This window comes from Filicampus tigris, chromosome 12 (assembly GCF_054856515.1).
Source record: "Filicampus tigris isolate MCC_2025a chromosome 12, RoL_Ftig_1.0, whole genome shotgun sequence".
NCBI lineage: Eukaryota > Metazoa > Chordata > Actinopteri > Syngnathiformes > Syngnathidae > Filicampus > Filicampus tigris.
The window spans coordinates 24,292,327-24,304,516 of NC_141228.1; the positions used below are offsets into that span (position 1 = coordinate 24,292,327).

Here is a 12,190-nt window from a genome sequence, read left to right on the forward strand (position 1 = left end):
GTCCAGACGAGCGACGCCGTCGCTCCAAAGAGCTCCGGGTCGACGTGGCCACTAGGAGGCGAGGCGCCGGCATCCTAATCAGATGCCTGAAACGCCTGCAGACCGGGATATTTGATGAGGTCACCACTACGTCTGTTTGTCTTTTTTTTTTTTCTTTTTTCATCCTTATCAATGGAAACGTGCCCTGTGGAACCTCCGGGTTCGTATCCCCTTAAAATCATGACAAAAATACCCAATGGCAATTCTTTTGCCTTGGGCGGTTGGGGATGATCCAGGTGAGGGGCCCGCAAAGAAGTCGAATTGAAAGATTGCCAAGGAAAAGGAAGCCACGTGAAGAACATGAATTGTATGAACAACGAGAATGCAGGATGCTCTTTTGACCACAAATTCAACGATCATACGTGGAGGCGTCGTTGTTGGAGGGGCGTGCGCAGGCGGGCGGGCGGGCGGACAGGCAGGCATTTTGTTGCTGTTGTTGGAGGTGCAGGAAGAAGCAGCCCCAAAACCTTTTTTGCATGCGCGTATGTTCGGTCTGCATGCGTGGTATGCTACGTAGCGGTAGAATTGAGAAAAAAGCCAGTTGCACTGCGTATACGTCACCTCGGTGACAAGTAAACTGCCCTTTATGAATTGTGCACTTGACATGATTGTTCCAAAACAAGTCGAATGTTTGTTTTAATATATTCTGCATATACAGCAAGCATACGTACACACGCATACAAGTAAAGCACATTTGTTTGGGCCAAAGCCCCCTCCACCCCCAAAATAAGATCAAGTCATGACATAGCCCACCATTCGCACACTGAGAGGCAGAGGTGCAGAATGCGTGCCTAAAAGATGCAAATTTGGAGCAGGCATCACAGCCCTGAACCATAACAAGGCTTCATCGGATTGCCGTGACGCACAGCATCGCACCTAGAAGCTATTTTTAAAGCTCTCGTCGGTTGCTGCTGTTGTGCGGATAGTCTGAGAGCGCTCGATCGCCGAAATCAAATTCTTGCCATGCTTGGTGCAGCTGCGGCTATTTTTAGCTGGGAACTACATCTGCTGTGACTGCAGACGCTGAGGGGAAATCACCGGCGCGGCGTTGCTGCCGCCTTCGCCCAAGCAGCAAACGCCGCATGCCTGCTGCTCGAGAAGAAGAAGAAGAAGAAGAAGAAGAACAAGTGCTGCAAATGCATGACAAAGACAAAGAAGGAAATGCACGTCATATTTGGCCGGATGTTGTGATTGTCACCATATGCAAGCTTAAGGTTAGCCCTGGCAGTATTTCTGGAGCATAATACAGAGCCAGCATTAACCCTTTCGGTCTCAGCTGAGCCCACTACACGTGAGAGAGAGAGAGAGAGAGAGAGAGAGAGAGAGAGAGAGAGAGAGGGAGAGAGAGAGAGGGGAGGGGGAGAGAGAGAGATGCTTACTTTTTCTGACAACACACCAAATATCGTCAACCTGTGGACAGGGCGCGCACGCCCTCTACCTCGCCCCCCTCCCCCCCTCGCCCAATTCCCCCCACCCCCCTCCATTTCCACACTTTCCACGGACCCGCGTAGTGTCGGGCGGGCGGCCGGGCGGGCGGGCGGTCGTGCGGCGCGGTCTTGGGGGGCAGAAAGTTGAAGCGTTGAGCGGCGCCATCCCCGCATGGCGAATGGCCCCATCATGGAGGAGACGGCGGCGCAGAGAGTCGAGAAGAGCCGGCGGAGGAAGCGTCGCTGCCCGCCGGCCGCCGCGACGCTGGACGCCGTCGCGTGCGAAGACGAGTTCAGCAGCCACGAGCTGGAGGCGCTTTTCCAGAGCTACAACCTGAAGCTGGAGCAGACGGCCGCCCTCAAGGCGCTGGCCGTGCTGATCGTCGCCGCGTCGTCGCTGTCCCTCGCGGAGCTGCTGTCCAACCCGCGCCTGAGCCTCTCCAAGGGCTCCAACCCGGTGCACTGCGTGGTCTTCCTCTCGCTCTTCATCGTGACCAACGTCAAGTACCTGCAGGTGACGCAGCTGCAGCAAACGGCCAAGCTGGCCCTGCTCTTCAGCTTCACCTTCGCGCTGCTCTGCTGCCCCTTCTCGGAGCCGGCGGGCGCCCCCGCGCCGGCGCCCGAGCGGGGCGTGTGGCAGCTCATGCTGGTCACGCTGCTGGCGTACACGCTGCTGCCGGTGCGGACCCTGCTGGCGGTGCTCTTCGGCCTCGTGCTGGCGGCGTCCCACTTTATTGTCATCTCCACCTCCAGCGCCAGGAGGACACGCGAGCTGTGGAGACCGGTAGGTGCATGCCGCGCGCCTGGCCCACGCACGCGCTCGAAGCGCCAGCCCGCGCCGCACACGTGCGCTTGCTGCGTTCGTCGAGGTCGTGCCCAAGTGCGAGTGTGCGTGGCGCAGGTGCGGACACGTTGGCGCTACACGTTTGCCGCACGACGAAGTGGCGCCGTGATCGAAGCCGGGCAGCAAGTGGGCGCGTGGAGCTGTCCTGCTCCATCGCGGTGCTGAAAGCAGGCAACGTGGAGTCCTGCGCATGCAGCCTCACTGCCCAAGCGCAACCGAATGTGGAGGCAGAGCTGCTTCGCCAGCAACCCAACGACATGGCCTTTGCTCTTTGGTCAAGTTTAGCGCATTGAGAACACAAGCGCTTCTCGCGGTCGAGACGCGCGCCAGTAAAAAGATGTCATGCGCACAACGACTACCGAGTTAAGGTTTCCGTTTAAAATGCTTCAGTCATCATTTTTTTCTTTACAATCCACCTTTTGGCTATTCACATCAAGTCAGCTCAATTTTCTGTTTTTGAGACATAAGCGTCATTTATTTACATCACATTCAATGTGACGAGGAAGGCCAGTTCGTAGAACAATGACGACCGCGGACTTCCAAGATCGACTTTCCGAGGATACGTCGACCGTTATGCGCAAAGGAGCAATATGGCGGCTCAGATGGGTGCCTGGCACCTGACCGGTTTCTAGGTAGTAGCTTAGTGTCGCTCCAAGATCTTTTTTTTTTGTCTGCGGCTTTGCCCACCGTGTAGGGCTGAACAAGTCACCGACTTTTTCAAATGGCAAAGGCTGCAACTTTGGGGAAAAAAAAGCCAGCTTCATTTGATCTGTTAAGCTTGCTTGCTTGCTTGCTTGCTTGCTTGCTTGCTTGCTTGCTTGCTTGCTTGCTTGCTTGCTTGCTTTCTTGCTTGCTTGCTGGCTCGCTCCAGTGTTGCAATCCACTCAGTGCTGAAGTGCGCTCCACACGTTGCCACGATTGTCGAATCGTTGCCATGATCAAGGCACGCCCGTTTGTTTGCTAATTGTTGTAATCTGACTTGGGACTTACTGACTTTTGTTGACGCCAAACTTGTTTGGGAGAGGTTTGTGAACGTGTCGTGTTGAACGCTTCAAAGACTGCAAGTCCATGTGTTGTCGTCCCAAATTGAAAACTCTCATGCAGGTCGATGAAGAAACTGTCTTTCCTATAAATTTTCCACTCACTTGCCTTTATTATTGTATTGCCGGCTGCCACTTGGTGACCAAGGGACTTGATGAACTGTACACCTTGAATTGCACTCACCAGATGAACATTACAGCATTTAGTAGAAAGCTTGCTCAAAGGCACCTGGCAGCGGAAGTCACTCCAAGATCGAGTTGCTTCTTCTTGTTTTTGGAGGAGCTTTGCTGCCAATCGCTGACAAATGGATGTTATGAACAGTATGTTGAATTGCACTCACGATATGACAACATTTAGCAGCTGCAAGTCACTGCGGGAACGGTACTGTCAATCGGTCGACAAATTGCTTGCCATTAGCAGTACGCAAGAAGGGGCCGACTCCATCTGTGTCGTGCGAATACTACGGTCAAAGTTGAGCGCTCCCAACTGGGCGAGGACGACAATGCAGCTACCGCTAGACGAAGAAGGACATTACGAGTATCAGACGCACGCGCTTGTCGCGGGCCGAGAGTCCAGCATAAGCATCCGGACGGGCAAGTCCCCTGCAATTGTGTCGCGTTCCCCCAAACAAAGAGAAATGAACGCCTCCCCGCCTTTCGCAACGGTGCACCCGTGCATGCGGCCATCCGGCTTTTCTTATCTGCTCTCTTTTGTGTGTTAGTTGGCGGCCAACGCGGTGCTCTTCGCCAGCGTCAACTTGTTGGGGGTCTTTGTGCGCATTCTGACGGAGCGCACGCAGAGGAAAGTCTTCCTGCAGGCCCGCAACTGCATCGAGGAGCGACTGAGACTGGAGGACGAGAACGAGAAGCAGGTGAGGCTGAGTGCGCACGTGCTGTCCGTCCAAAGCTCCCCCGTCCCCGGACCGCAGACTCGGCGCAGGTTTTTATGTGAAGGTTTCAGGTGCAAATGCATTCTGAGACGCTTCCGAGAGGAAGGCAGGGTGCTCCCTGACGACAGCGGCCATTTAAGGAAAGAACAAGTGCGAATGGCCATGAAGGAAGCGCAGGCAGGCAGGCAGGCAGGCAGGCAGCTCAAAGACTCTTTGGCGCGTGCGGCACGGTGCTCGCTCGCCACGTGTCCCTCATTCGCTCATTCTCGGGCCGTACGTCACCCCAGCGAGCGGCCGCGGCACTTTTGAGGTGAGTCGATGACGGGGCTGTGTTTTGCCGAGCAGTCACAGGCTCCCCCCCGGCTAATTACACGAGCAGATTGCTTCCGTGGCCTCCGTACTTGAGGAAAGGTCACCGTTGATCCGGGTGAACCCAAAGACACGGGTTGGGATCTCTCAAGCGCCAGCCGACCGGGCCGCTGCACGGCCTCACAAACAAACGGCCGGCCGGGATTTCCGGGATCTCATCCATCAGGTGGACCTTTCCCTTTAGGATGCTTCGGTACTTAGCACATTTGCTTGGTTGGGCGAATGTTTGGAAATTCCGGCTAAATAGAGGAGCCACGTTGAAACCTGAATATGCTACGCTTTCCTCATTCTCTTGGAAGTGAACTCCCAATCAAGCAAAGCGTGGCTTTTCTCTGGTATCATGCAATTTTGGATTTGTGCCGTACGTGACATCTAATTTCGCCGGGTACCTGTTGAAAAGGAATGCAATTCCAACGCAAACAGTCACCATCGGCTGGCTGACTTTACTCAGTTGCCATGGAGATGGATGTCTTGCCATTCAAGTTTAGCGGTAGAGAGGACTTGTGTTGTGGAACACGGTTCGATTTGTTCTCCCTTTGTCATTTCCATTGTGAAGGTTTTGGTAGTGGTGAGGAAATCTGCTCATTCAGCCCAATCAAAGTGCGCTCAGACATCAGTCGCGAGCATAAAGTCAGCATGCGCTCGTCGTGGACGGGAATGGCAATCTTATTGACATCGAGACGGTCTTTTTCCTGGGTGGGGTGATTGAAAAAAATCAACACCTTTACCTGCAACTCTGATTTTCAAACACATCAATTGTTCAAATGTCTTGGCTAGCCCACCGCTTGTTGTTTGTGCCGGCAAAAGAAGGCAAGGCCATTTGTTGACAAGTATCCTCGGAAAGAGAATGCAAACTTCACAACTATTTTGCATGCTGTTGAAGATCGGCTCTCTCTTCTCAAAACTGAAATGAATGACGCCCGGCACTACTGAAAGGGAGCGACCGAATTAGCGCTGGAGACTTTTGAAAGACGTCAAACCGTACGAAGGCTCGGCAGTGCGGCGGGCTTGGAAAATGTCGGCGTTGCAGACGAGTGCGTACGCGACGCTTTGTAGCCGAAAGAGCTCTGCATCTTCACATACAGCGGCGATTCGTCACCTGAATTTACCCTGACCACACACTTAATGTCATGCGAGCGCATAATCACCCGCAGCAGACGGCCTGTGATGCGATAATGAGATCATTACATTCGCTAAGTGTGCATGCGCGCGCGCGTGTCCCCAATTGCTTTCGTCACATCGCTTTTCAACATTTCGTGGAAATAATGACTGTTGTTGATTTTGCTCACCCAAATGCCTTAATGACATTTCTACGCCCTGCCCCCTTTCCCAGGAGCGTCTGCTAATGAGTCTGCTGCCCAGGAATGTTGCCATGGAGATGAAGGAGGACTTTCTGAAGCCCCCCGAGAGGATCTTTCACAAGATCTACATTCAGCGTCACGACAATGTCAGGTATGGGCTGTCATGACAACATCAAGACCACTGGGTGTGCTCCGATCCCAACGTTGGCTCCGGAGACACCCGGCTCAAGATTAGAAGTCCGCCGATCAGGAGGGGAACATGCCGAAGACGCAAAAGTGCCATGCCGTGCGCAGATTGGACCGGCGCAGAAGGGACCCCAAATATCCGCCGTCGACATCCATTTCATCGCGTCTCATTAGTTACTGGTGGAGGCCAAGAAAGGGATCGGCCGGGCAGGCCGGAACGGCTCAAGTGTCGGGTGCGCTACGGGACGTTGGAGTCTCTGCTCGGATGAAGGGGAACGCTTTCCGAGATCCAAGACAGCAGGATGGAGCCGGCAGCCGCCAGAGCTTGCGGAAGAAAGACCTGGCAGAAGGTTGACATGCCGGGAGGGACGACGTGAGGAGCTGCTGGAGAGCGCCCCCCTCTCTCTCTCTCTGGGACACCTCGCAACTTCCAAAGGGAATTTGCTTGCGTATACATTGGATTGGGGTCCATCCCATTCCATGTGTGCGTTTTCTCTTCTTGGAGTGCAAAGGAGAGCATGAAGCTCAAGAACACATCATCGTTTGTCGTCGGCGGCGTGCGAAGGTCAGCCGCTTATGGAGCGGGCAACTTCAGGTGCCAACTCGATTGAGCTTGTCCTGACCTTGAGCTGATGACGTCCCAACAAGAGAAGAAGAGAGCCGCGTCAGTCTTAGTCCACGCGGGAGCGGAGCCCGCCCAGGTCGAATGTCGACAGCGCTCCTGTCTAGAGACAATCCTTTTCCACTCTGGCGCTCTTCTGCCAGCCTGGCTGCTCAGCTCCTGCGCACTCGCTCGCAGTCGACGAGCATCTCTGCTCTTTCTACCACTTTGGCTTGGCTCCACACGGGACTGTGCACAGAGGCCGCCTGCCGCCTACAAAGACCTGGTTGCCATTTCGTTTTTCCACATAATTGGTCCGGCTGATATCATTCCAATTTGGCCGTCTTCCCCAAACGCTGTTGAGTGTCATTGACAATGCAGCGGGGAGAACAGTGAGAAGTAACCCTTCTTCTTTTGTGTGTGTGCCTTTACGTTTCCGCCCCACTTTTTCTGCGTGTTGAAGCGTGTTTCGCTATGAAGCTTGGCGCAAAGAATTTGTGAGATTACAAAGCAAAGCGTATTCTCACGAGTCCATCTGCCTCGTGAGGACCCACTGCGTTGTCAGTCCAAAACTTGAGGTTTCCATCGGCGCCAAAGTATCCCCGCTCGTGGCAAAAACAACTCCGAGCGCGACTCCGGTGAGCTCCATCCTGTCTTGTTTTGCCGCCGTCCGGCCCGTCCGTCTCTGGGGAAATGAAATTGGGGCTAAGTAGCTTTCGTCACCTTCCTCACTTCCACTCAATCAGGGAGCCAGCAGCATTGACTTGAAAGCTGTAATTTGTTTAGCGAGATTCACATTCACTTATCGAGTTCCGGTTGACGCTCATCGTCCACGCCTTGCCGGCCGACGATGCTTTTTTTCCCCTCTTGCGTTTGTTTGGAATGTGGAGCGCGACATCAAAACGGTAAATGAGATTTCCACCCACCCGCCTGCCGTTTGACCCTGTCTTGTTGTGTCTTTCTTGACAGCATATTGTTTGCAGACATTGTGGGTTTCACCAGTCTGGCCTCTCAGTGCACTGCACAGGAACTGGTCAAGTTGCTCAATGAGCTCTTTGGGAAGTTTGATGAACTTGCGACAGTGAGTATCTGATTTGTTCTTATTTGGTCTCCCCTAATCACTTCTGTGATATCGTTCAAGCCACGTGATCGATGAAGCAGTTTACCAACCCCGATTCCAATGAAGTTGCGATGTTGTGTAAAACGTGAATAAAAACGGAAGACAATGTTGTTCAACTTATATTAAGTTGAATGACAACCATTTTTTGTTCAAACTGACAAACTTGACTCCTGCAACACATTGCGAAAAGCTGCGAGAGGGGCAGCGGAAGTTGAGCAATGCTCAAAAGTCACCCGCTTGCAACATTGCGCAGGTTCATTGCAAACAGGTGATTGGCGGCCCCCAAAGGCAAGCCTGACTTCATTGGAATTTGGCCTTCTACATGCACTATTTCAACCTTGGCTCATGTCATCAAGGAGGGGGTAGGCGTGATGCTCATGAAGGCTGGTAGTTTGCACTAAATCAGGCACAAGTGCTGTATGCTTCCAATCATTTTGCGGCGCGGCATCGTGCCACAGTGCGCAAAGCAACGTCCAGAAGGACGTGGTCGCATGAGTTTGGAGTTTGGTTAACCCCATCATCTGCGATGGATGGACTGCGAAGGAAATGACAAGGCAGGTCCTCTCACCCGTTGACCTAAACGAAATTCCCACCGGCACAGTCCAAAGTCTCGTACAAAGACTTCCCAGCAGGCTGAAAGTCGTTTACTGCTGCGATGGAGGGGCAAACTTCAAATTGTCGTCACGGCCAAATGTCCAGTTGACAAATAGATTCTTGACCACACGACGTACAATCTTACATCATATATGTCATATCGTCGCTGTCATGTGAAAAACACTTATCTCCATTTTCTTTCATTTTCTTATGTCGACCTGAATATCGTGTTTCTGTGTTACAGGAAATGCATCAAAGTGAAAACTCAAAAAGTTTCCAATATTGGAAATACGGGTTTGTCACAGGACAGCGACGATATTATAGTTCAAATGACCCAATGATGAAATCCCTCCAAACATTTTGCGAGCTCCTGCTCCTGCCCGTACCAAAAAAAAAAAAAGAACGAACGAAAGCTCAACAAGGAAGCCAGATGTATTATTCAATCTCGGAGCTCATTTTATATGCCGCGCACAATATCGATCCAGTAGCCCGGAGGGGCTGACGGAAATAAAGGAAGGGCCGATGAAGGTCAAGACTGAGAAGTAAATGGAAGGGTTCCAAGTGGAACCATGAATTAACCGATTTTTAGAAAAAGCGGGAGATAAGTGCCGAGGAGATTAGGCTCTCAATGTGCGTGCGGGGCAAGTCGCGAGCGAGTCCGAGGTGTGAGCACCGCAAAGATCAAACAGATGCGGAGACCAGAGAGAAGGAAGTCTCTCTCTCGCTGCAGCCATGCCAGAAATCGTCTCGACGACGATGGCGACATTTCGGCCTCATCGCGAACTCTGAGCAGGCTTCATCAGTCAACCGATTGAACTCCCACGGACGACTCTGCGCCACGCTGGCCGTTCCGGCGTTTCCTTTGACGTGGGTCCGCCACCCCTGACCGACCGGGAGCTGAAACTGGTCGAAAGCTTCCCCCTGCTGCAAGCATGTCTGGCTGCTCAAAGTCCAAGGCGATTTTGCCGCATTGCGTGGCTCCTCCGTCTCGTCTCATCTCATCACGAGCAATTTCTGCTATAGGAGACTCTCTTGACCTCGATCTCTTGTGAGCCCCGTGATCCGTACCGACACTTTCCACTTGATCTCTACGCTCACACGCATGCAGAAAAGTCCAAAGGATTATCCTCCTTGACTTGGTTCTGCATGGCGGCAATCAGTCCTGCTTTAATACCGCCTGCAGGGACAGAGGGGGAGAAAGAAGAAGAAGAAGACACTGCATGAGGTGATGTGTGGCAAGCGACCAGTGCGCCAGCACTCGCTAATCCCTGCTGCGGTACGCTTGCGATGACTTGATATTGCCGTGCGTGCGTGTGTGTTGCCGCAGCCGAATCAACATGGATCGCATGTTGCGCCAGCGAGGGCGACGTTGGCTTCCAAAGCGGCTGCGTCGGAGCTGCCAGCCTGGCCGCTTGCTTGCCGCCCGCTGCGGCAACCCCAACGGACCCAAAGACAGACGCCGCCGACCTGCCCGAGTAACAGATGCGTCTCGTTGCTGTCAGGACTCCGTCGACAGAATGTCAGCGAGTTGAAAAGATGCCGTGCTGTCGGCGCTTTTTGTTCCGCTTGCTTCGTGATACGTAGACGCACAGACAGCCACGCCCACCTGTTCTTTCCCTTGCGCTGGGAGTATCATCGCCACTTATCTTTCCATGACACATTTGTTGGGGGGTGGCGGGCGATGGCTCGGAGGCATGGCATATCACTCCACTCTTGTCATCTTTGCCTCTTTTCCAGCTAACAAAGGCCCAAATACTTCAACCTTGTTCTCATTCCTGACCCGGAGTTCACGTCACCCTTTTCTGCCTCAGCTTGGCGCTGCTGATTCTCATCCCAACCGCAGAATTGGTGACAAAGAGCAACCTTGGCAGAGCCCAACCCTCACTGGAAACCAATTACTGATGATCTTTTCCTATTTACTGCCTGCAATGCAGAGCAAACCATGACTGATACCAGTCATACGGAGACTGAACAGCCCATATCGGGGGGCACGGTACCCCATTCTCCACAGTTGAACGTCTTCATCAAGAATATTGTCACAATTGTCGACCGGTAATCTCTTAAATTAAGTTAAAGTTATAAAGTCTGCATTTATAAGATGGATTTAAAAAAAAAAAAAAAAAAATTATTGCCACGGTGAAATAATAGTCCAACTTCTTCTGGAGTTCTTGTGCGTAGCTGTTGTCCAAACTTATAGAGTTCTTCTTTCTTTCTTTCTTTCTTTCTTTCTTTCTTTCTTTCTTTCTTTCTTTCTTTCTTTCTTTCTCTCTTTCTCTCTTTCTCTCTTTCTCTCTTTCTCTCTTTCTTCCTGTTGTATGGTCTTTCCAAGTGGTGACAATGCACCTTGTCATTGTTGAACTCGAAGTTTCTCCTAGTGACGTCTGCGCAAACATGTTGTGCCTCGTCCCCACACGCGTCGCAACTTCTTTGTGCGCGTGTGCTGATGCGTCTGGCTTTGTGCAAAATGTGCACTGCGACACATCGCTGATCCATCTGGGAATGTGTGGGTGGGATTCTACTTCAAGAGCATGTGGGAGCAATTACAGTTGGCCTCAACTCCAAGCGCACAGTTGCACCAGCACACGCTGCGCTTCGCGAGCAGCGATGCTTTAGTACGCCGGTCGCGTGCGGTCTCTCAACCGTCAACTGTAACGGAGCTCCCCCTAAAGTTCAGCTTGCTACCGTACAGTGTGTCCATTGCAGCAGTTGAAATGACAAACGATCTTCGACTGATGTTAGCATTCATCATCCACTTTCTGACCGTTTGGTGATTTTTGACATTTCGTTTCCAAGAGTACGATCACCGTTTGCCCTGTTGAACAAAAGAAAGATGTGACGCAATCATATGCTTCTTGCAAGCCCGTAATGACTCCGAGCACATGTAAGATTGGAACTGTTGCTCCTGTGCGACTTCCGTATGGAAGAATAGTTGTTCATGTGACAATTTCACCTTTTGCCACATGATTGAGTTGCTGGTGGGCGTGTCATTTCTCTTCCAACAGGAGAATCACTGCAGGCGAATCAAGATCCTGGGGGACTGTTATTACTGCGTCTCAGGATTGACCCAACCCAAGGCTGACCACGCCCACTGCTGTGTTGAGATGGGCCTTGACATGATTGACACCATAGCGTGAGTCACACAAACATGTTTGCCCTCCGCTTCCCCCGCTTCCCTCTTCAAAATGTCCTTCCGAGCACCCGTCGGCCGGCGGACGCCCGCGCTACTTATCTTCGCAAACTTTTCACCACGAATTGCCTTCATTTACAACTCTGCTCCCAAATATCACAGAACGATCACGTACTGTACGAATGGGGGATTAGTACGGCGATGCCAACCGGCACCACGGTGGATCATTTTCCTGTTTCTTGTTTGCCGTACGTGCAGCGGTTGTAAGGCGCTTCTGTATGTGCTTCCAAGGAAGCAGATCAGATACTCGATATTACACATTTCATTCCCGCAATAATTAATTTGACAGCCGACTAAATGAGAAGTCGAAATTTCTTCCATCTGTACTTCGGGGTAGACTATTGACGGTAAATGTTGGTAACGCTCCTCTTTTCTTGTCTTTTTTGTCTTTTGTCTCACAGGTCGGTGGTAGAGGCAACGGAGGTGGACTTGAATATGCGAGTTGGCCTACACACAGGGCGAGTGCTGTGCGGCGTGCTGGGCCTCAGGAAATGGCAGTATGACGTCTGGTCAAACGATGTGACTTTGGCCAATGTGATGGAGGCCGGAGGACTGCCCGGGTCAGTGGCAACGGACACGCCAAGGCTATCGT

The 12,190-nt window shown here is 52.2% G+C and overlaps 1 protein-coding gene across 2 annotated transcripts in view; it reads left to right on the top strand.

Moving 5' to 3' along the window:
- Positions 1-464: 464 nt before the first annotated feature.
- adcy1a (adenylate cyclase 1a) overlaps positions 465-12,190 on the top strand; it is a 29,965-nt gene continuing 18,239 nt past the window's right edge. Inside the window, exons 1-6 of one of the 2 annotated variants that reach the window (XM_086047130.1) lie at positions 465-2,250; positions 4,073-4,222; positions 5,943-6,061; positions 7,667-7,778; positions 11,414-11,541; positions 12,000-12,158. In XM_086047130.1, the coding sequence (XP_085903256.1) occupies positions 1,639-2,250; positions 4,073-4,222; positions 5,943-6,061; positions 7,667-7,778; positions 11,414-11,541; positions 12,000-12,158 (1,280 nt within the window). In that variant the 5' untranslated portion in view covers positions 465-1,638. The remainder of the gene's footprint in view (positions 2,251-4,072; positions 4,223-5,942; positions 6,062-7,666; positions 7,779-11,413; positions 11,542-11,999; positions 12,159-12,190) is intronic. The other variant, XM_086047131.1, reaches the window with a different exon arrangement.